Raw genomic sequence first — 26,614 nt, 5'->3', positions numbered from 1 at the left:
GGCTGTGTAGTCTCAGATAAATGCCTGGTACAACATACCTCCCGCCAGTCTCACACAGGGGCACCCGCAGGACCCCACCAGGAGGTACCTGTATTCCTCACCCACGCGTCGACCACACAATGAACAGGGGCACCCCCCTAGTGGGGCTCCCGGTTTGTACTCACCACGATGATCACCTGCAAGCTCTCTTAGGGGTGTGCGGCAAGCTGCGGCTGCGACAGCTAAGATGCAGTGCCCCGCTGAACAAACAGCCCCTCAGGTCGGTGGTTCTGCACAGAAAAGAGGCTCTGCTGCTCATGAGGCCGGTGATTGTTTCCCCCCCTAACTCCCACGGAGCAGGTATGCTGTTGGCCAAACAGCATACCGAATCAAACAAAAGTTTTAAATTAAATTGAAGAAAAACAACTCTGGAGCTGCAGAGTGTGCATACTCTCATTTTTTCTAAACTGCCTGAGGGGAGGAGCCAGCTTACCCAGTTGAAGAAATTTAAATTGCACTGGCCCCTTTGGACCCGTCTATACCCCATCGTACTAATTCTGTCCCCAATATCCCTTATGGATGCTAGAGAAATTAGAACACCTTCACAAACCCCTAAAATTGAGTTTCATATGTCCACAAGATGGAACATACCACATGTATTGCCACAAGCTTCTTTACTAAATTTACTGCAATATTTTCCCCTTGGCTCTTACAGCAAGGGGCTCAAGTGTACTCCACTTAGTTGGTAACTTGAATATGCACTGATTTCTAGAGAGGTATCTGGCTCATCTCTCTCAGGCCATTGTACCCAGCCACCTGTCAATAGTGAAGATATTGGAGGCTGTTCAGAGATGAACGCAGCAATATCTGCGTCTATGTACTCACATGATGGGGGCCGCCCAGCAATTGTGTGGTGCCGCCCCGCGATGCATTTGCAATTTAATTGCGAACGCATTGATTAAAGGACGCCCCCTGCCTGTGCAGCCGGACTGCGCTGGAAGGCGATCTAGCACCATTTTTTTTTCTTGGAGCGGCTTTGTGTGATGTCATACAGCCACCTCGAAAACGGTCCAGATACGACTGCATTATCCAAAGCACGCCCACCAAACACTGCACCAATACCCCCTCCCCCAGCAGCTGATGCTGTCAATCACCTTTTGTCGCATCCTTCCAGGATGCTACCACATGGTGAAGCGTCGCACAGGCGCACTATGGCCAGTGCGCTTACGTAGACTTGATGGACGCGGCCACTGCATGCGAACGCTGAGGCTGTGTCCATCTCTGAATAACCCCCATAGTTCACATACTCCGTTGCTTACTTTGACTTTAAGAGGTACTTAGAGGTAATAAATCAGCCACAAGCATAAGGCACACACCTAGCAATAAAGTGGATAAAATGAAACAAGTAAGCAATGACTGTTACAGAAATTTGAGTTAATACAGGATAATTTGTTGGCAGAAGAATATGCGAAAGAATGCAATTTAGGAAGTATGCAGTTTAGGAAGTTATTTAAGGAAATTTAAGCAGAATTTCAGTGGACTTGACACATTTTTGGCCCATGTTTCACATGATCCAATTCCATGTTCGATAATGAATAGATAGCACAATGGAAAATAATCTAAGTTGAAAGTGGTAGAAGAGAAGTAGCAGGAAATACTAAAAGTTTAAAATGATGTTAGCTTGGTTGGGATTATGCAGGGAATATCATTTGAAGCATATTATCAATTCATGTTATAGAGAAGGAATAGTTCTTCAAAAGAAAATGTATCCCAGTCATTCTCTGAAGAAATCATGCAAAAGAATCAAATAATGGAAAAATAACTTCTACTTTAAAATAATAAATCCCTAATTGTTTGATAAAATATGTTTTTATTATTATTGGAATGTAGGAAAGATAAATAAAAATAAATACAAATATATGTATGTATCCAGTACAAAGAAAAACAAAAAATGCACTGGAGAATACATACAGTATTAACATACAAATAAAGACATCAATAAAGAAATAAAAAAGAAATAAAAAAAGAAATCGAAAATGCTCATTGTTTATATACGTGGAGTAGTTTCTAAAATAATAACTTTACCTTTTGAGAAAACATGACAAAAAAAAAATCTTTCCCCCAGTTACATGAATTGGGAGGGAGGGGCTAGTTTTTTTATAGTTATTTTTCTCATTAGGCATATTAGGTGGTAAATTATGTAACTAAATTTTCTAGTCAGAACAAGTGAATGGTCTTTCCCAAATTAAACAACAAAAAAAAAAAAGAGAGAGAGAGAGAGAGAGGCAACCATTTTAAAATCCTTTACCAAAGTGGACTTCTAGTTAGAAAACTGTATTATCATCCCCCGTCTGTGGTAAAAGGTTATTACAGGCGGTGCTCGGAGAATGTATAATTATTTAGCAGAATAAACAGGAAAATAGATTAAAGAGAGTCCTGGTTGTATTACATTGGCTATTTCCACAGGATCTGTGAGAACAGAATAACATTGCACAGATGTCAGACTGTCCACATATATTTTGTGGTTAAACACCGCTTCAACAGCAGTGATGCCAGTTGTCAATCACAAAGCTACTTATGTTTGACTTTTCTGTGACGAGATGGGGGCATATGTAATAGGGTACAAGTTTGCCAGAGATGCGAGATTCTGGCCTATCTCTGAAGTTTTTTTAAAGCAGCAAGCATTTACAAGGTAAAAGCATGCCTCGTAAAGGATTGCTGCTTTAAAAAAAAAAAAAAAAAAAATGAGATCGACTGGCAACTCGCACTTCCAGCAAACTCAGATCTTCTTACATATGCCGCATGGATTTTAGTTAAGTAAAGGGCGGAGAAGGGTAAACCAAGCCAGTTTCAGATTTTCATTTTATGGTGGAATGGTTATTACAATACTTATACAAGTCTCAATAACCAGATGCAGCTCTGATTAAAACTGGGACAAAAGGTACTGAATAACAACATGTACTTACAAATGTGATGGATCTATTCTCTGAGTGTGGTTCATTCATTATACAGTACATACAGAAACTGAAGTGCCAGTGTGGCAGATTGGATACATTTTTCCCTATCATCTTAATAGCTTTATTCCTGCTGATAAGCAGTTTAATAATTTCACTAAACACTTAAAATACATCTTCTTGTGAGCTGAATTTCAGAACATTAATTGGAGAGTCACAGAAGAACTTCATGCTGAATATTATTTTACTATTACACCTCCCTTCGCCACAAACTTGTTGGCGTCTCTGATATAGTGGTATATTTAATAGGAGTTGGAACCATTCCGAATGCAGTTGTCGGAATGGATCTGACAATTCCCTATTCAATGGACGGCCAAATCCGACTGTCGGATTTGGCAGTCCTGTCAGGCCGCTGCTGTCAGCAGCTGCGGATGCACTGACAGCAGCAGCCAGGGGAGCAGAGAGCGGCGGCCATGAGCGGGAGGGGCTGGCTGCAGGGGACCTGTGTTGAGCCGCAGGCAGCAGGAAGAGAGGTGATGCGGGCGGCGGGTGGGAGCATTGATCGGCGGCCGGCGGGAGGTGCTGGCAGCGGGGTAACATGTCTGCGGCGGCGGGGGGATGCGCTGCAGGGAGACAGGTGCCTGGCCGGGGGACGGCCAGGCACCTCTTTCCCTGCAACGCCTCCCCCCGCCGCCGCAGACATGTCCCCCCGCAGCCTGCTCCTCCCGCCGGCCGCCGATCAATGCTGCCCCCGCCGCACCACTAGTCTCCTCATCTCAATACGACTTTTTTTAAAGTCGGATTGCGATTGTCGGAAACGGGATAAAACCTGTCAGGTTTGGCCCCGCTTCCAACAATGCAGGCTGATCGCGGCTGAAGCCGCCGATCAGTGTGCATTCCGACAAGTCGGGTTTCCCGACATGTCGGAATAAACGGGCCACTAATGAATAGGTCGGAACCCCTTCCGACCTAAAACTGTCGGAAGCTGCCGTCTTTCCGACAAGACGGCAGCTTCCGACAGTTACTGAATATACCCCATAGTAGTTCCTCGCCAGCTGTCCATTCTCTTCTGAAATTCCATACTGCTATTGGTTTGATAGTACATGCACATGGATGGCTACCATAGATGATGCAAGTGACGTTCTCTTTTAAGGGCTTAAGGGTGTACTCCATTTGCTCTAACAGTTTCGGAGCTATCGAATTCACCCCCTGCGTATTCAATTGCTGGCCTGTTTTTAAAGGCATTTTCGCCAATGCCTTTTCACTTTTTTTTATTTTCAACAAAAAAGGCATTGGTGAAAAATGCCTCAAAATTGGCGAAAGCGGACCACATGTTTTTCGTTCTGGACAAATTATTTGTCTAGGCGAAAAAAACTGCCCTAATTCAATACCCCCCTTGGTGATTTCCTTACAAGATTTTTTTTTTATTACATTTTTATATTTACCTGCGTTATGTAGAAAGGCTTCACAATGGAAAGACACATTTGGCATGGTTAAAATTCCTAGAAAAAAAAAAAAGGGAAAAAAGTAATAAAACAATAAACAATACTACTTTAAAACAGTCTATATTTCTGAAAACATTCTTCAGGGGATATCACTTCAAGGTGGGTGTAAAAGTGTTCTTTACCAGATAAATAGCTAAAAAAAACCAATATAGTATGTATATTTGTAGATGTTATGTCCATGTTGCTACGTATTAACTTTTTTGTAAAAAATGTATAACACTGTTAAAGTGTTAAAGGCTTAAATCCTCACTAATCTATAATCAAAATAAAAATACAAAAACTAAATTGTTACATTACATGAGATGACCCTGCAGCAGTCTGCATCCAATGGAAAAGAAGATTGGCAATATATATGGATAGGAAAACCGTACTGTGTACCATACTTGCCCACTCCCGGATATGAGAAGAGCAGTACAGCCTACCAAATCCAGTTTCTCTTTCACCACATCTATGCCATTTGAGAGGCGAGGTCCATAAAAGTAATCGGTATGTAGTGATTATGTTGACATTTAGAATGTCGATGTGATTGAAATGTCGAAATTGAGCATGTCAAGTTTCACCGTGTCTGCATGGGCATAATGTGAACATGGTCATTATGTTGACATGGCGAATATCTACATTACAGGTTTAGGCTGCCATTAGGGTTAATACTAGAAAAATGTTAATTTTGACATGCTCAATGTCAACATTATGACCATAACATACCACACCAACTAATAAACTATGCTGTATGTGTGTAAGGACTCAGTTTTGCCATGTTTCCCCAGGCACCGGTCACAGTAATCCTGATATGTGAGCTTCGGCTCTTCTGACTCTGTTTTACAAATAGGTATCAGGTAATTGATGACTCATTCATCAGTATGGATTGTATTTGATACTTGGCTATTTAGTCTGCCTGATCGCAGCACTCATGGCTGAGTTAATAATGTCTTTGGATCCTTTCCTGCAATTTTTTTGGTTTTGTTTTCCATTGAGTACCTGGATTATTCAGTTATCCGGACTTGCTCTGCCGCTGTGATCACTCTAATCTGAATTATCATGCAATTATCTCCACCTATATTTGTGCATATTCTGGATTCTCAGGGTTTCTGCATTACTAGGTTTATCTGCATTTCCTTGCCACTGTATCCTCCCTCAATAAACAGCCTTTGAATATATTACTACATTCTGTGACTCGTAGTCTCAACTGTAGCTAGGGGGTTCATAACAGGATGACCCCGCCCAACAAATTCAGAGACTGCTGCTCCTCTCCTATGGCTTCTCCCATTGCAGAACTTCCTGGAGTACTTTGGAATACCTTTCTTCTATGTGAATACATTTCTCAGCATTTGGACAAATAGCTTCTGCATTCTAAACAAATCTGCTACAGTTTCTGGTTGTTAAAGGGTACTGAGTAGGGAGGCCAATCCCGGGCCGTTTTTTTCAATCCCGGGATTCGGGATTGAAAAACGGTCAATCCCGGGATTCCCGGGATCCCGGGATTGCAGTAGGGACCAGTGAAAGATGTAGGGAGCAGCGCTGGAGGGCGTGTGCCGCTCTGGACTCCCCCCCCCCCCCCCCTCCACGGCACGGCATTATAGTAATCTCTCACACCCCCTGTCCTGGATATAGACTGCTCACCTGGGCGGCCCAGGTAAGCAGTCTATGTCCAGGACAGGGGAGGTGAGAGAACACTATAATGCCGTGCCGTGGAGGGGGGGGGGGGGGGAGGAGTCCGGAGCGGCACCCGCCTGTCAGTGTCTGCGCACACCTATGGGGGTAGGTAGCGGTGCGGGAGGGTGGGTGTAGGTAGTGGTGCGGGAGGGTTGGTAGCGGCGCGGGAGGGAGGGAGGGTGTAAGTAATAACATTTACTATTAGGCGGGCAGCCGCCATGGACACACTGTACACAACGGCATTTCAAATGAAGCGCCGGCCGCCAGCCAACCAGAGCTGGCGGACCGGCAGCCAATCAGGGAAGCTGCCGCAGCAGTCGCTCCTGATTGGCTGCCGCTACTGCGGCAGCTTCCCTTATTGGCTGCCGGTCCGCCAGCTCTGATTGGCTGGCGGCCGGCGCTTCATTTGAATTGCCGCTGCGTTCAGCGTGTCCATGGCTGCCGCGGCCGCCTAATAGTAAGTGTTATTACTTACACCCACCCGCCCTCCCGCGCCGCTTCCAACCCTCCCGCACATGCACACTGTAATCCCTTGAATCCCGGGATTGGAGGCTCCAATCCCGGGATTCAAATCCCGGCATTTTTGGGCCCAAATCCCGGGATTGGCCTCCCTAGTACTAAGTCTGCCATCCCAGGATCGGGCCCTAAAGTTCCAGCCCCAGGAGGAAGCCCTGAGGTTCCAGTATCAGTAGGGGGTTCCAAGCAAACAGCTTCAGGAGGGAACTCTAGTGCCATAGACCCAGAAGTGTCTCCAGAGTCCACAGCACCAGTAGGTGGAGGAGGTTCAGAGCCCACAGTCTCAGGAAGGACTCTTGTCTGCCAGTCCCAGTGAGGGACTTCTGTCAGATAATCCCAGTTGGGGAAAAAGGTCTGCCAGTTTTTGAGGGTGCCATCCTCCAGCCTGCTTCTGTGCCCAAATTGCCTTATAGTGCTGCAGTATCTAAGTTGCCTCTGAGTGCAACCCGGGTGGCTGTCAAACAGAACAGAGTGCCCATGCCTTCAGGCATAAGGTTCGTTCTGCCCTTGCATGAGGAGTTCACTACCCTTGCCTCTGGTCTGAGTGTCATATGCCGTCCTCTAGTCTGAGTGCTCCCTTGCCAGGCAATCTTGGACTACTAGCAAGGCAATAGTCACCCTGCCAGAGGTCTGAGTGGCCCATTGTCTTGCCAGAAACCCAAGAAGTTCAGTCTGGTCACTACTCCAAATCAGAGGATCTGTTTACGCAGTCCAGTGTCAAAGGAATGGATGCCGCCAGTTCAGTGGTTCAAGTTTCTGATGCCAGTCCAGTGTCCAAGAGATGACCTCAAATTGTCTAGAATCTGCCAAGTATCTTCTGCCATTCAGAAGGTTAAAATGCTTTGCTTGATTATTCAGTTATCCGGGACTTTCAGTCTGCATTTTTAACAGTACTGTATCTACATTCCCCTGTCACTGTATCTTCCCTCAATAAACATCCTTTGAATATATTACTATATTATTTGACTTGTAGCTCAACATTATTCAGGTAAATCTTACCAATATGGCACAAAGCAAGACTATCAACTACACAGAATATATACATTATGGTAAGAACTTATCGTTGATAACGGTATTTCTCCTATGTCCACAGGTTCCACAGGATAACAATAGGATATTATGGAGCAATAGCGGATTGGCACCAAACGATCACAAGCTTTCAGTCCTCCCAGGATGCAACGGGCCCGTGCATATATCCCCGCCTACTGGCTCAGGCAAATCAGTTGGATTCCAAAGCAATTATGCAGCATCATGTAGAGCTCTATTCAGGCGAGAAGAACACACATGCACACCCTTCCATGCAAGAGGGAAGAGTTTAGTGAGTATAAAGATCCTCAAATCACGTACGTCAGGGTGGGGTCCTGTGGACATAGGAGAAATATAGTTATCAACGGTAAGTTCTTACCATAATGTATATTTCTCCGGCAGGGTCCACAGGTTATCTACAGGATTACAATAGGATTTCCCAAAGCAATTTTTAGTGGTGGGGACGCTCCTGATTGGACAGGAGAACCTTACGTCCGAATTCAGCGTCATGAGAGGCACAAGTATCCAAAGCGTAATGTGTAATGAATGTGTTAATGGAAGACCATGTGGCTGCCTTACATATCTGTTCTGCTGAAGCACCATGTTGTGCTGCCCATGAAGGACCTACCTTACGTGTAGAGTGAGCAGAGACATTAGTCGGAACAGGGATATCAGCTTGAGAATATGCTTCTGAAATCGTCATTCGAAGCCATCTTGCTAGCGTCTGTTTAGTAGCAGGCCATCCCCTCTTGTGAAATCTGTAGAGAATGGAGAGAGAATCTGTCTTTCTGATGGCACTGGTACGATCCACGTAGATTCTTAATGCACGGACTACATCCAGCGAAGCTTCTCCACCAGAAAGTCCCGATACCTGAAAAGCCAGGAAAACAATTTCTTCGTTAAGGTGAAATTTAGATACCACCTTAGGAAGATAACCAGACCTAGTTCTGAGAACTGCTTTATCTGGATTAAAAAATTTTTTTTAAAAAATCAGAAAAGGAGATTTACATGACACCGCTCCTAAAACTGACACTCTTCTAGCTGATGCCATAGTCAGTAGAAAGAGAACTTTAGCTGTCAACCATTTAAGATCCACTTTATTAATTGGTTCAAACGGAGCAACTTGAATTGCTTTGAGGACTAGACTTAAATCCCAAGGCACTGCAGGAGGAACAAAAGGCGGTTGAATGCGCAGCATTCCCTGGAAAAAATAAGATTTTACTCACCGGTAAATCTATTTATCGTAGTCCGTAATGGATGCTGGGAACTCCGTAAGGACCATGGGGAATAGCGGCTCCGCAGGAGACTGGGCACAACCAAAGAAAGCTTTAGGACTACCTGGTGTGCACTGGCTCCTCCCACTATGACCCTCCTCCAGACCTCAGTTAGGATACTGTGCTTGGAAGAGCTGACACAATAAGGAAGGATTTTGAATCCCGGGTAAGACTCATACCAGCCACACCAATCACACCGTATAACTTGTGATATTATACCCAGTTAACAGTATGAAATATAACTGAGCCTCAGTAACAGATGGCTCATAACAATAACCCTTTAGTTAGGCAATAACTATATACAAGTATTGCAGACAATCCGCACTTGGGACGGGCGCCCAGCATCCACTACGGACTACGAGAAATAGATTTACCGGTGAGTAAAATCTTACTTTCTCTGACGTCCTAGTGGATGCTGGGAACTCCGTAAGGACCATGGGGATTATACCAAAGCTCCCAAACGGGCGGGAAAGTGCGGATGACTCTGCAGCACCGAATGAGCAAACTCAAGGTCCTCCTCAGCCAGGGTATCAAACTTTTGCAAAAATGTTTGAACCCGACCAAGTAACAGCTCGGCAAAGTTGTAAAGCCGAGACCCCTCGGGCAGCCACCCAAGAAGAGCCCACTTTCCTCGTGGAATGGGCTTTTACAGATTTAGGGTGCGGCAGTCCAGCCGCAGAATGTGCAAGTTGAATCGTGCTATAGATCCAGCGAGCAATAGTCTGCTTAGAAGCAGGAGCACCCAGCTTGTTGGGTGCATACAGGATAAATAGCGAGTCAGTTTTCCTGACTCCAGCCGTCCAAGAAAACATATATTTTCAGGGCCCTGACTACGTCCAGTAACTTGGAGTCCTCCAAGTCCCACGTAGCCGCAGGCACCATAATAGGTTGGTTCACATGAAAAGATGATACCACCTTAGGAAGGAATTGGGAACGAGTCCTCAATTCCGCCCTATCCATATGAAAATCAGATAAGGGCTTTTGCATGACAAAACCTCCAATTCTGATACACGCCTGGCCGACGCCAAGGCCAACAGTATGACCACTTTCCACGTGAGGTATTTTAGCTCTACGGATTTAAGTGGCTCAACCCAATGCGACTTCAGGAAATCCAACACCACGTTGAGATCCCACGGTGCCACTAGAGGCACAAACGGGGCTGAATATGCAGCACTCCCTTAACAAAAGTCTGAACTTCAGGCAGTGAAGCCAGTTCTTTTTGGAAGAAAATGTACAGAGCCGAAATCTGGACCTTAATGGAACCCAATTGTAGGCCCGTAGTCACTCCTGACTGTAGGAATTGCAGAAATCGACCCAGTTGAAATTCCTCCGTTGGGGCCTTCCTGGCCGCACACCAAGCAACATATTTTTGCCATATGCGGTGTTTTTCGATCACATCTCTCCTAGCCTCAATCAGCGTAGGAATGACTTCCTCCGGAATGCCTTTTTCCTTTAGGATCCGGTGTTCAACCGCCATGCCGTCAAACACAGCCGTGGTAAGTCTAGGAACAGGCCAGGCCCCTGCTGCAGCAGGTCCTGTCTGAACGGCAGAGGCCATGGGTCCTCTGAGATCATTTCTTGAAGTTCTGGGTACCAAGCTCTTCTTGGCCAATCCGGAACCACGAGTATAGTTCTCACTCCTCTCCGTCTTAGTATTCTCAGTACCTTGGGTATGAGAGGCAAAGGAAGGAACACATACACCGACTGGTACACCCACTGTGTTACCAGAGCGTCCACAGCTATCGCCTGAGGGTCCCTTGACCTGGCGCAATATTTTTTTAGCTTTTTGTTGAGGCGGGACGCCATCATGTCCACCTGTGGCCTTTCCCAATGGTGTACCATCATTTTGAAGACTTCTGGATGAAGTCCCCACTCTCCCGGGTGGAGGTCGTGCCTGCTGAGAACGTCTGCGTCCCTGTTGTCCACTCCGGGAATGAACACTGCTGACAGTGCTAACCCATGATTTTCCGCCCATCGGAAAATCCTTGTGGCTTCTGCCATCACCATCCTGCTTCTTGTGCCGCCCTGCTGGTTTACATGGGCGACCGCCGTGATGTTGTCTGACTGGATCAGCACCGGCTGGTGTTGAAGCAGGGGTCTAGCCTGACTTAGGGCATTGTGAATGGCCCTTAGTCCCAGAATATTTATGTGCAGGGAAGTCTCCTGACTTGACCATAGTCCTTGGAAGTTTCTTCCCTGTGTGACTGCCCCCCCAGCCTCGAAGGCTGGCATCCGTGGTCACCAGGACCCAGTCCTGTATGCCGAATCTGCGGCCCTCTAGAAGATGAGCACTCTGCAGCCACCACAACAGCGACACCCTGGCCCTTGGGGACAGGGTTATCAGCCGATGCATCTGAAGATGCGACCCGGACCACTTGTCCAACAGATCCCACTGGAAGATCCTTGCATGGAACCTGCCGAATGGAATTTCTTCTTAAGAAGCTACCATCTTTCCCAGGACTCGCGTGCATTGATGCACCGACACCTGTATTTGTATTAGGAGGTCTCTGACTAGAGATGACAACTCCTTGGCCTTCTCCTCCGGGAGAAACACTTTTTCCTGTTCTGTGTCCAGAACCATACCCAGGAACAGTAGACGCGTCGTAGGAACCAACTGCGACTTTGGACTATTCAGAATCCAGCCGTGCCGTTGTAGCACTTCCCGAGATAGTGCTACTCCGACGAACAACTGCTCCCTCGACCTCGCCTTTATAAGGAGATCGTCCAAGTACGGGATAATTAGAACTCCCTTTTTTTTTTTTGAAGGAGTATCATCATTCCGGCCCTTACCTTGGTAAATACCCTCGGTGCCGGGGACAGACCAACGGCAACGTCTAGAATTGGTAATGACAATCCTGTACCACAATTTTGAGGTACTCCTGGTGATGAGGGTAAATGGGGACATGCAGGTAAGCATCCTTGATGTCCAGTGATACCATGTAATCCCCTTCGTCCAGGCTTGCAATAACCGCCCTGAGCGATTCCATTTTGAACTTGAACCTTCGTACATAAGTGTTCAAGGATTTCAATTTTAGAATGGGTCTCACCGAACCGTCTGGTTTCGGTACCACCAACATTGTGGAATTTTATTAACCCCGGCTTTGTTGAAGGAGGGGTACCTTGATTATCACCTGCTGGAAGTACAGCTTGTGAATTGCCGCCAGTACTACCTCTCCTCGAGGGCAGCAGGCAAGGCTGATTTGAGGTAACGGCGAGGGGGAGTCGCCTCGAACTCCAGCTTGTATCCCTGTGATACTACTTGCAGAACCCAGGGATCCACCTGTGAGCGAGCCCACTGGTCGCTGAAGTTCCCGAGACGCACCCCCACCGCACCTGGCTCCACCTGTGGAGCCCCAGCATCATGCGGTGGACTCAGAGGAAGCGGGGGAAGATTTTTGATCCTGGGAACCGGCTGTCTGGTGCAGCTTTTTCCCTCTTCCCTTGTCTCTGTGCAGAAAGGAAGCGCCTTTGACTCGCTTGCTTTTCTGAAGCCGAAAGGACTGTACCTTATAATACGGTGCTTTCTTAGGCTGTGAGGAAACTTGAGGTAACTTTTTTCTTTCCCAGCTGTTGCTGTGGATATGAGGTCCCAGAGACCATCCCCAAACAATTCCTCACCCTTATAAGGCAGAATCTTGATGTGCCTTCTAAAGTCAGCATCGCCTGTCCACTGCCGGGTCCCTAATACCCTCCTGGCAGAATGGACATTGCATTAATTCTGGATGCCAGCCGGCAAATATCCCTCTGTGCATCCCTCATATATAAGACGACGTCTTTAATATGCTCTATGGTTAGCAAATAGTATCCCTGTCCTAACAGGGTAATAGACCACGCTGCAGCAGCACTATCCATGCTGAGGCAATTGCAGGTCTCAGTATAGTACCTGAGTGTGTATATACAGACTTCAGGATAACCTCCTGCTTTTTATCAGCAGGCTCCTTCAAAGTGGCCGTATTCTAAGACGGCAGTGTCACCTTTTTTGACAAACGTGTGAGCGCCTTATCCACCCTAGGGGATATCTCCCAACGTGACCTATCCTCTGGCGGGAAAGGGTACGCCATCAGTAACTTTTTAGAAATTACTAGTTTCTTATCGGGGGAACCCACGCTTCTTCACACACTTCATTCACTCATCTGATGGGGGAACAAAACACTGTCTGCTTTTTCTCCCCAATATAAAACCCCCCTAACATATACTTTCTTTTCTAGGAGCTCAGGAGAGCCCCTAGTGTGCATCCAGCTCAGCCGGGCACAAGATTCTAACTGAGGTCTGGAGGAGGGTCATAGTGGGAGGAGCCAGTGCACACCAGGTAGTCCTAAAGCTTTCTTTGGTTGTGCCCAGTCTCCTGCGGAGCCGCTATTCCCCATGGTCCTTATGGAGTTCCCAGCATCCACTAGGACGTCAGAGAAAAGTACGCACATCCTTTTGAAACCATACAGTCAATGCTGATACTTGCAATCTCAAAGAAGTCGCCTTCAAACCCTTATCCATTCCTGCGTGAAGGAAATCTAAGACCCTGGATACTCTGAAAGATTTTGGGTCCATACTTCTTTCACTGCACCAATGAATATAGGCTTGCCATATTCGGTGATAAATTCGAGCTGAGGAGGGTTTCCTTGCTCTGAGCATAGTTTCAATTACCTGTTGTGAGAATCCTCTTGACTTCAGGATAGAAGTTTCAATAGCCACGCCGTCAAAGACAGTCGATCCAGATGTCTGTGATAACAAGGACCCTGCATTAGTAGATCTGGACGTTGAGGGAGCAGAATTGGATCATCTATCAACATCCTCTGCAGATCTACGTACCAATGCCTTCTGGGCCAAGCCGGAGCTATTAGACTCACGGCACCCTTTTCTTGTTTTATTTTCCTCACCACCCTGGGTAGCAGGATGATCGGAGGAAACAGATATGCCCATTTCACTGAAAGTGCGTCCACAAGGATCGCTCCGGGTTCCTTTGTTCTTGACTCGTATGCTGGTACTTTGTTGTTCAGACGGGATGCCATGAGATCTATCTCTGCAAACCACACTTGTCTACCAGAGTCTGAAATACTTCCGGGTGTAGAGCCCATTCGCTTGCTTGAATGGTGTGTCGACTGAGAAAATCCGCTTCCCAGTTTAGGACTTCTGGAATGAACCATGCGGACAATGCTGGAAGATGGAGTTCTGCCCACTTTAGTATGTGACTTACCTCCTTCATTGCTTTTTGGCTGCAAGTTCCTCCCTGATGGTTGAGGTACGCTACTACCGTTGCATTGTCAGAGCGGATCTGGACTGGTTTTCCTTGCAGAGTGTCCTTTGCCTGAATCAGTGCCACGAATATGGCCCGAAGTTCCAACAGGTTTATTGGCAGGCAACTTTCTTCTTTGGTCCACTGTCCCTGGAACCATAATTTTCCAAACACTGCTCCCCAGCCCTGAAGACTGGCATCTGTTGTCAGGACCTCCCAATCTGATATCAAAAAGGGTCTCCCCTTGTCTAGATGGGATGTCTGTAGCCACCAGGCTAATGACCTTTTTACCTTTTCTGAAAGTACTATGGTCTGTTTCTTTGTCTGATGTACTCCATTCCATTTGGCCAGAATCAGATGCTGCAGAGGTCTTGAGTGGAATTGTGCATACTCCACCATGCCGAATATTGACACCATCAAACCCATCATTCGCATTGCTGCATGAATTGATATTGTTTGACTGTGTAACAACTCCTGAGTCCTTAACTGCACCTTGGATATCTTGTTCCGAGGTAAAAATATTCTCTGCAGACTTGAATCCAATACAGCCCCCAAGTGAATCATCCATTGTGAGGGAATCAGAGATAACTTTGCCCAATTTATGAGCCATCCGTGCTTCTGTAGACAAGTTATTGTCTGTTGAAGATGGACTAAGAGCAATTCCTGGGATTGTGCCAGGATTAAAAGATCTTCGAGGTATGGAAAAATTCTTATCCCCTGCTTGCGGAGATAAACTGCCATAACCACCATAATCTTGGTAAATACTCTGGGGGCTGTAGCTACCCAAAGGGTAAGGCCTGGATATGAATATGTTGTTAGAGGATGGCGAACCTCAGGTAACACTGATGAGACAATGCTATAGAAACATGCAGGTAAGCATCCTGTATATCCAGAAATACAATGTAATCCCCTGGGTTCAATGGCCAAAACTATGGAGTGCAACGTCTCCATGTGGAACCGTGGTACCCAAATGTATTTGTTTAACATTTTGTGATTGAGAATGGGCCGAAACGACCCATTTGGTTTCTGGACCAAAAACAGGTTGGAGTAAAAACCCTGTCCCCGTTGTGTAGGGGGTACTGGAATGATTACTCCTGACTGAAGCAATTTCTTTACTGCTTCTTGTAAAGCCCTGGCCTTCATCTCTACCAGAGATGGGCTGGTGCAGAAGAACCTTCGAGGAGGCTGCTTCTTGAAAAGGAAACCATAACCCTGAGATACCGCTTCTTGCACCCAAGCATCCGTTTTCGACTGCTGCCATATGTGTGCAAACTGAAGAAGTCGGCCACCTACCCTGGGGTCCCCCTGGCGGAGGCCCGCACCATCAGGCTGATGACTTATCTTCTGGTTTTGAAGTTGGCCCTCTTGTGGCCCATTTCTTCTTTGCCTTACCAAACTTAATGTATTGGGGCTGCTTACGATCAGTTTTTCCTTTTGTTTTTCCTTGCGACTGAAATGGCCGAAAAACCGAACCCTTAGGCCTGGGGTTATAATTGGCAGGAAACCGGACCTTCTTGGATTCTGCTTCTGATTCCAGAATATCTGTCAATTCCTTACCAAACATAATATTCCCAACAAAAGGCAAAGATTCCAGGACCTTCTTAGATTCTGAATCAGCTTTCCATGTACATAGCCAGATTGCTCTGCGAGCAGCTACCGTTAAGGCTGAAGCTTTGGAAGCAATTATACCCATATCTATTGCCGCGTCTTCTAAGAATACCGCAGCCTGCTTCATGTGAGCTATATGGGATTCCTGCTCCCTAGTAGGTGCTGAAAGCCCATTTTCCAGTACCTCAGCCCATTCAGCTACCGCCTTTGCCATCCAAGCTGAAGCCATAGCTGGCCTTATGACTGCCCCTGACAGAGAAAATATGTTTTTCAAAAACCCATCCACTCTTCTGTCTGTGACATCATTTAATGATGTTGACGGTAAAGGAAATATAGATTTTCGCACTAATCGAATGACATGCGTATCTACCCTAGAAGGGACTTCTCTTTTTAAACAATCCCCAGTTGGAAATGGGTAATAGGAATCCCATTTTTTTGGAATTCTGTATTTTTTATTGGGTGTAGCCCAAGTTTCCTCCATGATTTCCGTCAGCTGATCTGACCCTAGAAACTCGACCCTAACTGTTTTGGGACGTTTAAACACAGGTGCCTTAGTTTTTAACATCGGCTCTGCTGAATCCTCTAGGGACAGAATAGCCTTCATTGCTCCAATTAATTCAGCTATATCCTCTGAGCTGATACCTTCTACCTGTTCTTCATATGCTGAAGCAGAGTATATAGAGCGATCATCATCTGATGTATCATCTTGTGTAGTCTGAATTTGATTATATATTTACACTCTGTTTATCAGCTTGTTTCCTTGGAGCAGCTGTTGGGGATATACCGTAAGAAGGGAGCTGCATGTATGGGTTAATAGTGTACCCTACTCCTGAGATTGAAGCTGTAGGGACTACCCGTTCAGCTATACTGGACAAGGTCTGTGCAAACATAGCCCAGAGTGGATCTACCTGTCATTGAACAGGGATCTGCCTTGCAATCTGCTGAAACGCAAAACAATTTGTACATAAACCATCATGTGCCAGATCCAGATCCACTTTGCAGGATAAACATGTTATGAGTGTTGGTGTTACTGTTAATGTAACCTCGTCACCTTTGCCGCTCATAGACATGATAAATAATCAGCTTTTCAGTGTACTACACATTATGTGACTGTAATCACTTTACTATATTAAAGTGATATCAATCTGACCCCATCCCATGCACCAGCACTGAGGCTCAGAAGAAACCACTGACAAACAGCAATCACACTAGCAGTCAGTCACATGTTATATATTAGTCATATGAGCATATTATCAACTACAAACACATTTCAAAGTATGTAGGAGTACATATTACTGAATTCTGTTTTATACAGATCTTAACGTATTCAGACGCATTGCAAAGAAAACCACAGTATTGTACACAGACTCATATGCAATAGGCAATAAACTTAACTATTCATACTGACGAAAAGTAGATAGAAATTTAGTGCTGTATAACCCGTACTCAGTAGAGTGGGATACAGGGAGACTCACCTCACTTCCAAGATCGATCAATACATTAGCGAATGCTGAGTGGATCCAGACGCTACTAGTGTACACTGCTGCTCTGTGCACTGTGACGCACTGTGCATGCAGACGCACCGGTCATACAGACGCCTGTACTGCGACTGGGTGTCCTCGTGGTAGCGTCTGAGACAGACGTGAGGCAATCAGTTCATGGCGGTAGACCGACGGAAACTGGTCATGAACTGGGGGGAGGGGCGACCAGGAGAGCGTCCGACTCCCCACCGCTGACATCCACCCTAGGGATCGCAGCCTCATACTACTCCTGGTGCCTTATGATCCCTAAGGCCTAGCGCTGGAGCACCTGTGGTGGCGGCGGCGCCAGCTGTTTGGTAGTCTCCTCCCAATACAGTGCGGCTGTGTCCGTTATTCCCCTTCTAAGTGGATGCCTTACCTTCTCCCTGTGCTCCGGCCACAGCCTGGTAATGTCTGCTGGACCTGCTAGTATATCCGACACAGATGCCCGTCGAGACAGCACTTGTACCGTGGGTAAGCGTTGTTGCGACCCGGCGGAGAGTTGTTGGAGCGACTCTTTCCAATACGCGTGCAAGACGCTGTTATGAAAGATCACTCAGAAAACGTAGTAGGACTATAAAAATAAATTAAGAAAGCTTAGTGCTGCCAAAAAGAGCAGCCCTGTGACCATGGTCCGGCTCCTGCCGCACCAAACAAAAAATCTGATTTGCCTGAGCCAGTGGGCGGGGATATATGGACGGGCCCGTTGCATCCTGGGAGGACTGAAAGCTTGTGATTGTTTGGTGCCAATCCGCTATCGCTCCATCATATCCCATTATTATCCTGTGGAACCTGCCGGAGAAATACTCTATACTGGCTTTAGGCTGAAGTGGATTAAATAACAAGTGAATCCACTATATATATATATATATATATATATATATATATATATATATATATTATATATATAATATATATATATATATATATATACATATATACACACACACACACACACACACACAGTATAATATATATATATATATATATATATATATATATATATATATTTATTTTATTTATTTATTTGTTTGTTTCTTTATTTTTTTCCCCAGCAGTTTTGATCAGCACTCCATAAACCACTAACAAATGGTACCTGGGTGCCCCCTCCGAACCTCTAGGGCACAATATACAGCAGCACAAGTTGAGAGGCACTCCTCGGCTTTGTAAATAATTTCCACAGCTACAACTGCAAGCAAAAAAAAAAGCATGCAGTTGTAGCTGTGGAAATTATTTACAAAGCTGAAGAGTGCCTCTCGAATTGTGCTGATATATATATCTATATCTATCTCTAAGGCTATGTATCCCTGAATACTTGTACTTTTTCTTTTTAATTCAATAGTTTTTTTTATTGAGTTCTTTGCAAGAAACATACAATTAAACTGTAACACCCATTATACAGTATAAAAACACTGCAAATATCATTGGAACATGTACATTGTTACAATAAATTTTTTAGAAAAAGTGAACCACATTCAGTGTCATTGTCATTATGTTGGTACAAACGATGAGCATATATGCATGAGCAGATGACAGGGCCTCCAGATCAGACAAGAATGGTATTAAGATTCACACACAATATGCATCTAGCAACCAAACAATAGTGGGAAATATCTAGTTTTGCATAAACGACGAATCCAACCATCTATCCCAAATTTTGTAGTATTTAGTCTCCGCTTGTCTAGAAATATATACAAATTTTTCATGCTTAACTACCTCGTTAGTCAATGATATCCATTCTAGTCCTAGGGCCATTTGGAGACAACCACAATCTGGCCAGGCAAACTTTTACCAACGTGCACAGATTAACAATATACCTCTGAGTGGTTTTATCAAGGATGTCATCATCGAAGGCAGCTAACAAACATACTGATAGGGTGCACGCATCACGGGGAACTCCAGTGGAGGCAATAATCCTTAAGGTTTCAGACCAGAAGGCACTAACTACTGGGCAAGCCCACAATCAATGCCAAAACGTACCTTCTAGAGAATTACATTTAAGACACCTGAAATCCTCCCTGCCTCCCATTTTAAGCAAACATTCAGGTGTCAGGTACACTCTATGAAGGATAAATAGTTGGATTTGCTGAAACCTGATAGAAGTGGAGGATATACGGGTACCAGTCAGAGCAGCATCCCAGGCGTCCTGAGTTAAAGAACCCAAGTCAGCCTCCCATTGAGCTTGGAGGTGTGGCAAGTCATCACTATGATGGGCCACAAGCAGATTGGAATAAATCTGGGAGACTAGATGTAAGCTACCCAGCGATTTCAACAATTGTTTAATAGGAGATTCCTGTAAATTGAAAGAGCTATTAGGGAACTGAGCATTACAGGCGTGCCTCAATTGTAGGCATCGAAAAAATAGGTACGTGGGATTGGATAATCTAGCTGCAACAAAGAAAATAGGATTTTAATACCTACCGGTAAATCCTTTTCTCTTAGTCCGTAGAGGATGCTGGGGACTCCAAAAGGACCATGGGGGTATAGACGGGATCCGCAGGAGACATGGGCACACTATAAGACTGAGTGGGTGTGAACTGGCTCCTCCCTCTATGCCCCTCCTCCAGACCCCAGTTATAGAACTGTGCCCAGGGAGAAGGACATTTCGAGGAAAGAATTTATTGTGTAAACACGGTGAGTGTCATACCAGCTCACACCTCAAACATGCCGCAGAACGTGGCCTTCAATAGAACACCAGCCGACGGCATGAAAAAATATACAGCAATATGCTGACCGAAATTGTAACACAACCTGTGTGTAAACACGACCAATAATAGCAAACCAGCATGCCATGGCATGAATAACGTCAGCAACAGACTGACTGAAAAGAAACACATGAGTGTAACCATAACCAATAACTGCAGATACAGTATGCACTGGGACGGGCGCCCAGTATCCTCTACGGACTAAGAGAAAAGGATTTACCGGTAGGTATTAAAATACTATTTTTCTCATACGTCCTAGAGGATGCTGGGGACTTCAAAAGGACCATGGGTTCTATACCAAAGCTCTAGAACGGACGGGAGAGTGCGGATGACTCTGCAGCCCGAATTGCCCAAACAAGAGGGCCTCTACAGCCAGGGTATCAAACTTGTAGAATATTTGCAAAATCGTTTGAACCCAACGAAGCTGCTGCTTTGCAAGGCTATAAACCCGAGACCCCTCGGGCAGCCGCCCAGTATGAGCCCACCTACTTGGTAGAATGGGCCTTCACCGATATCGGTAACGGCAATCCAGTCGTAAAACGAGCAAGCTTAATCGTATTACAGATCCAGCGTGCAATAGTCTGCTTGGAAGCAGGAACCCCAATCTTGTTGGGAGCATATAGGATAAACAGAACCTCAGTTTTCCTGATCTGAGCCTATCTGGCAACGCAAATGTTCAAAATTCCGACCACATCGAGATACTCCGATGTCGCCCAGGCGTCAGTAGCCACCGGCACCACCACAGGGTGGTTCAATTGAAACAGATTAAACCACTTTTTTGGCAGAAACTGCAGCCAAGTTCTCAACTCCGCTCTATCTTCATGGAAGATTAAACAGGGCACTTGTGAGACCAAACCGGCAACTCAGACACCCGCCTTGCAGATGCCAAGGTCAACCGCATGACCACTTTCCAAGTGAGGAATTTCAACTTAACCATACTGAAAAGTTCAATCTAAGAAATTGCAGTAACCGCAACACCACGTAAATATCCCATGGTGTCTCAGAGGTACAAAGGGAGGATGGATGTGTAAGACTCCTTTTATGAAAATATAAAACTCTGGAAAGGAGGCCCATTGTTATTTTTGGAAGAAAACCGATAAGTCTGAAATCTGAACCTTAATCGAGCCCAACCTAAGATCGCCTCCACGCGATCTTGTAAGAAAAGAAGGGAGAAAACGATCCAACTGGAATTCTTCCGTAGGAACTTTCGTGGATTCATACCAAGACACAAAATTTCCCCCAAATATGGTGGTAATGATGTGACGTTACTCCTTTTCTGACTGAAGAGGAGTAGGGAAGACTTCACTGGGAATACCCTTCCGGGCTGGAATCCGACGTTCAATCTCCAAGTCGTCAATGGAAACCGCGGTAAGTCTTGGAACACACACGGCCCCTGCTATAACAAATCCTCTCGCAGATGAAGAGGTCAGGGATCTCCTATGAGTAATCGCTAAAGATCCGGATACCAGCCCTCCTTGACCAGTCTGGAGCAAGGAGGATCATCTGAACTTTTGTTCTTCTTATAAGTTTTAACATCTTTGGAAAGAGTGGAAGTGAAACACCCACCCACCCACCGACCGAAACACCCACGGTGTCACTAGGGCGTCCGTCGCTATTGCTTGAGATACCCTCGACCCATAACAAAGTTTCTGAAGTTTCTTGTTGAGGCGAGACGCCATCTTGTCTATTTGCGGAATTCTCCAAAGACTTATCACTTCTGTGAAAACCGATTGATGTCCGCCGAGGAAGTCCGCTTCCCAGTTGTCCACTCCTGGAACGAACATTGCTGATAGAGCGCATAAATGTTTCCGTCGCCCAGTGGAAAATCCTTTTGGCTTCTGCCATTTCTTCTCCGGTTACGGTCTGTAGAAAACAGTTATAAACGGTCCTTAACTCTAGACCATTAATGGGGCGACAAGTATCCCAACATGACACTTGTCCTCAGTGAGAATTGCGCCGCTACCACAGGAGCGAGATACTAGTCTTGAAACCATGATTATCCCAGGTGAGAACCGGACCACTTGTCCAACAGGTCCCGCTAAACACTCAGGCCTGCAACCTGTCCACTGAATGGCCTCGTAGGCCCCAACCAACTTTTTCAGCAACTGAAAGTATCGACGGATTGACACCGTTACAGGTCTGCCAGACTCTGAATTCTCAGAGCTTCCCCCTTTCTTTCTTTTTTTTGGAAGCAAATAAACTCTTCTCAGTACTGCCTCTAAAAGTATTGCCCAAGCCGATCACTGCGTCGTTGGGACCAACAGGGATACTGGCAAGTCCTGTTGTTGAAGAACGGTCAAGGAGAAAACAACATTTTGCACCATGTAGCTTCTTGATTTCTCCGTAATTCGGAGAGCGATCCAGTACAGAATAAATATGACTCCTTACTATCGAAGGAAACCCATCATACCGCCATCACCCTGGCGAAATGGTAACAACAATCCTGAATCGCAAACCTAATGTGGAAGAAACCGTAATTAGACCTCCTTACTCCACTTTCAGAGTGGAGAACCCTGCCATGAGAGATTCCCTCATGGAGTTTTGGTAGGAAAATTGGGATTTGTCTGACCGAGTCTTTCCGGCCTCGGGAGCACGAAAAAACTTGAAAACAGCTTCTTCTTTTTCTTTTATGACCGGAACAGCAGGACAATGACCTGATCCTGACACAACTCTTATATTGCGTCCCATACTACCTCCCTAACATGAGGAGGCTCGGTAAGGTTGATTTGAAAAAATCAGTGAGGGGGATGTCTGGAACTCCTGTATGTCCCCCTAACTTACTGGTCCATGTCCTTTCCAGGACTGACTGAAGAGTTTTAGACGAGGTCCCACCTGTGTGGGCCCCCGCAAGATAGACCCAACGTCCCACGGTGGACGTGGCAGAAAGAATGGATGATTTCTGCTCCTGTGAACCTGAAAAGGCAGCTGACCTCTTACCTTTTTACCTGCAAAGAAAAGGGGAATCCTTATCTATTCGGTCGAAATGACAGCATCCTACAACAATGCGTCACCAACCGTTGTGAGGAAACATAGGGCAAGAAGGTAGACTTACCCGTGGCACCTGCCGAGAACATATTAACAAGGCCATCACCAAACCAGGCTTCACCTTCATGGGGAAGAGACTCCACTTCTTTTCGGAGTCAGCATGTGAATCCACAACACCCTCCTAGCCGAGACCACCATGGAAGTGGCCCGCGTACCCAAGAGTCCCATCCCTTTCAGTCGCACTGCAGTATGTTGCAATGTTCTAGACATGACCAAACGTAAGGAGTTTCACCTCTCCCTTCAGGGTAATTATATTGGATGACAAAGTAACCGACCATTTCTGAATACAAGCACTCCCCCCTGCGCATGCAATGCAAGTATAATCAAAGCATATCATTAAAAATAAGATTTTACTCACCGGTAAATCTATTTCTCGTAGTCCGTAGTGGATGCTGGGACTCCGTAAGGACCATGGGGAATAGCGGCTCCGCAGGAGACTGGGCACAACTAAAGAAAGCTTTAGGACTACCTGGTGTGCACTGACTCCTCCCACTATGACCCTCCTCCAGACCTCCGTTAGGAAACTGTGCACGGAAGAGCTGACACAATAAGGAAGGATTTTGAATCCCGGGTAAGACTCATACCAGCCACACCAATCACACCGTATAACTCGTGATACTATACCCAGTTAACAGTATGAAATATAACTGAGCCTCTCAACAGATGGCTCAACAATAACCCTTTAGTTAGGCAATAACTATAAACAAGTATTGCAGACAATCCGCACTTGGGATGGGCGCCCAGCATCCACTACAGACTACGAGAAATAGATTTACCGGTGAGTAAAATCTTATTTTCTCTGACGTCCTAAGTGGATGCTGGGACTCCGTAAGGACCATGGGGATTATACCAAAGCTCCCAAACGGGCGGGAGAGTGCGGATGACTCTGCAGCACCGAATGAGCAAACTCAAGGTCCTCCTCAGCCAGGGTATCAAACTTGTAGACTCTTGCAAAAAATGTTTGAACCCGACCAAGTAACAGCTCGGCAAATTTGTAAAGCCGAGACCCCTCGGGCAGCCGCCCAAGAAGAGCCCACTTTCCTCGTGGAATGGGCTTTTACAGATTTAGGGTGCGGCAGTCCAGCCGCAGAATGTGCAAGTTGAATCGTGCTACAGATCCAGCGAGCAATAGTCTGCTTAGAAGCAGGATCACCCAGCTTGTTGGGTGCATACAGGATAAATAGCGAGTCAGTTTTCCCGACTCCAGCCGTCCTGGAAACATATACTTTTCAGGGCCCTGACTACGTCCAGTAACTTGGAATCCTCCAAGTCCCAAGTAGCCGCAGGCACCATAATAGGTTGGTTCACATGAAAAACTGATACCACCTTAGGAAGGAATTGGGAACGAGTCCTCAATTCCGCCTTATCCATAAAAAAATCAGATAAGGGCTTTTGCATGACAAAGCCGCCAATTCTGATACACGCCTGGCCGACGCCAAGGCCCACAGCATGACCACATTTCACGTGAGGTATTGTAGCTCCACGGATTTAAGTGGCTCAACCCAATGCGACTTCAGGAAATCCAACACCACGTTGAGATCCCACGGTGCCACTGGAGGCACAAACGGGGGCTGACAATGCAGCACTCCCTTAACAAAAGTCTGAACTTCAGGCAGTGAAGCCAGTTCTATTTTGGAAGAAAATCGATAGAGCCGAAATCTGGACCTTAATGGAACCCAATTTTAGGCCCATAGTCACCTCTGACTGTAGGAAGTGCAGAAATCGACCTAGCTGAAATTCCTCCTTTGGGGCCTTCCTGGCCTCACAGCACGCAACATATTTCCGCCATATGCGGTGATAATGGTTTGCGTTCACTTCTTTCCTAGCTTTAATTAGCGTAGGGATAACTTCCTCCGGAATTCCCTTTTCCTTCAGGATCCGGCGTTCAACCGCCATGCCGTCAAACGCAGCCGCGGTACGTCTTGGAACAGACAGGCCCCCTGCTGCAGCAGGTCCTGTCTGAGCGGCAGAGGCCATGGGTCCTCTGAGATCATTTCTTGGAGTTCTGGGTACCAAGCTCTTCTTGGCCAATCCGGAACAATGAGTATAGTTCTTACTCCTCTCCTTCTTATTATTCTCATTACCCTGGGTAAGAGAGGCAGAGAAGGGGACACATACCAGAGCGTCCACAGCTATCGCCTGAGGGTCCCTTGACCTGGCGCAATATCTTTGTAGCTTTTTGTTGAGGCGGGACGCCATCATGTCCACCTGTGGCCTTTCCCAACGGTGTACAATCATTTGGAAGACTTCTGGATGAAGTCCCCACTCTCCCGGGTGGAGGTCGTGTCTGCTGAGAAAGTCTGCTTCTCAGTTGTCCACTCCGGGAATGAACACTGCTGACAGTGCTAACACATGATTTTCCGCCCATCGGAGAATCCTTGTGGCTTCTGCCATCGCCATCCTGCTTCTTGTGCCGCCCTGTCGGTTTACATGAGCGACCGCCTTGATGTTGTCTGACTGGATCAGCACCGGCCGGTGTTGAAGCAGGGGTCTAGCCTGACTTAGGGCATTTTAAATGGCCCTTAGTTCCAGAATATTCATGTGTAGGGAAGTCTCCTGACTTTTCCATAGGCCTTGGAAGTTTCTTCCCTGTGTGACTGCCCCCCAGCCTCGAAGGCTGGTATCCGTGGTCACCAGGACCCAGTCCTGTATGCCGAATCTGCGGCCCCCTAGAAGATGAGCACTCTGCAGCCACCACAACAGCGACACCCTGGCCCTTGGAGACAGGGTTATCCGCCGATGCATCTGAAGATGCGACCCGGACCACTTGTCCAACAGATCCCACTGGAAGATCCTTGCAGGGGACCTGGCGAAAGGAATTTCTTCGTAAGAAGCTACCATCTTTCCCAGGGCTCGCGTGCATTGATGCACCGACACCTGTATTTGTATTAGGAGGTCTCTGTCTAGAGACGACAACTCCTTGGACTTCTCCTCCAGGAGAAACCCTTTTTATCCTGTTCTGTGTCCAGAACCATACCCAGGAACAGTAGACGCGTCGTAGGAACCAGCTGCGACTTTGGAATCAGAATCCAGCCGTGCTGTTGTAGCACTTCCCGAGATAGTGCTACTCCGACGAACAACTGCTCCCTGGACCTCGCCTTTATAAGGAGATCGTCCAAGTATGGGATAATTATTTCGGCCATTACCTTGGTAAATACCCTCGGTGCCGGGGACAGACCAACGGCAACGTCTGGAATTGGTAATGACAATCCTGTACCACAATTTTGAGGTACTCCTGGTGAAGAGGGTAAATAGGGACATGCAGGTAAGCATCCTTGATGTCCAGTGATACCATGAAATTCTCCAGGCTTGCAATAATCGCCCTGAGCGATTCCATTTTGAACTTGAACCTTCGTATATAAGTGTTCAAGGATTTCAATTTTAGAATGGGTCTCACCGAACCGTTTGGTTTCGGTACCACAACATTTTGGAATAGTAACCCCGGCCTTGTTGAAGGAGGGGTACCTTGATTTCACCTGCTGGAAGTACAGCTTGTGAATTGCCGCCAGTACTACCTCCCTTCCGAGGGCAGCAGGCAAGGCTGAGGTGAGGTAACGGCGAGGGGGAGTCGCCTCGAACTCCAGCCTGTATCCCTGTGA

At 46.3% G+C, this 26,614-nt stretch overlaps 1 protein-coding gene across 5 annotated transcripts in view; it reads right to left on the bottom strand.

The window, feature by feature from the left end:
• Positions 1 to 26,614, bottom strand: part of GLT1D1 (glycosyltransferase 1 domain containing 1) — a 492,486-nt gene that overhangs the window by 243,757 nt on the left and 222,115 nt on the right. For all 5 annotated transcript variants that reach the window (XR_010254820.1, XR_010254814.1, XM_063964608.1 and 2 more), the window contains exon 6: positions 4,379 to 4,435. Coding sequence is in view for 3 of the 5 variants with exons in the window: in XM_063964608.1 (XP_063820678.1) it covers positions 4,379 to 4,435 (57 nt within the window). In the remaining 2 variants the exon portion in view is untranslated. The remainder of the gene's footprint in view (positions 1 to 4,378; positions 4,436 to 26,614) is intronic.

This window comes from Pseudophryne corroboree, chromosome 1, assembly GCF_028390025.1.
Source record: "Pseudophryne corroboree isolate aPseCor3 chromosome 1, aPseCor3.hap2, whole genome shotgun sequence".
Classification (NCBI taxonomy): Eukaryota; Metazoa; Chordata; class Amphibia; order Anura; family Myobatrachidae; genus Pseudophryne; species Pseudophryne corroboree.
The sequence above is the reverse complement of the archived record's forward strand: the minus strand, read 5'-3'. Positions and strand labels throughout refer to the sequence as shown.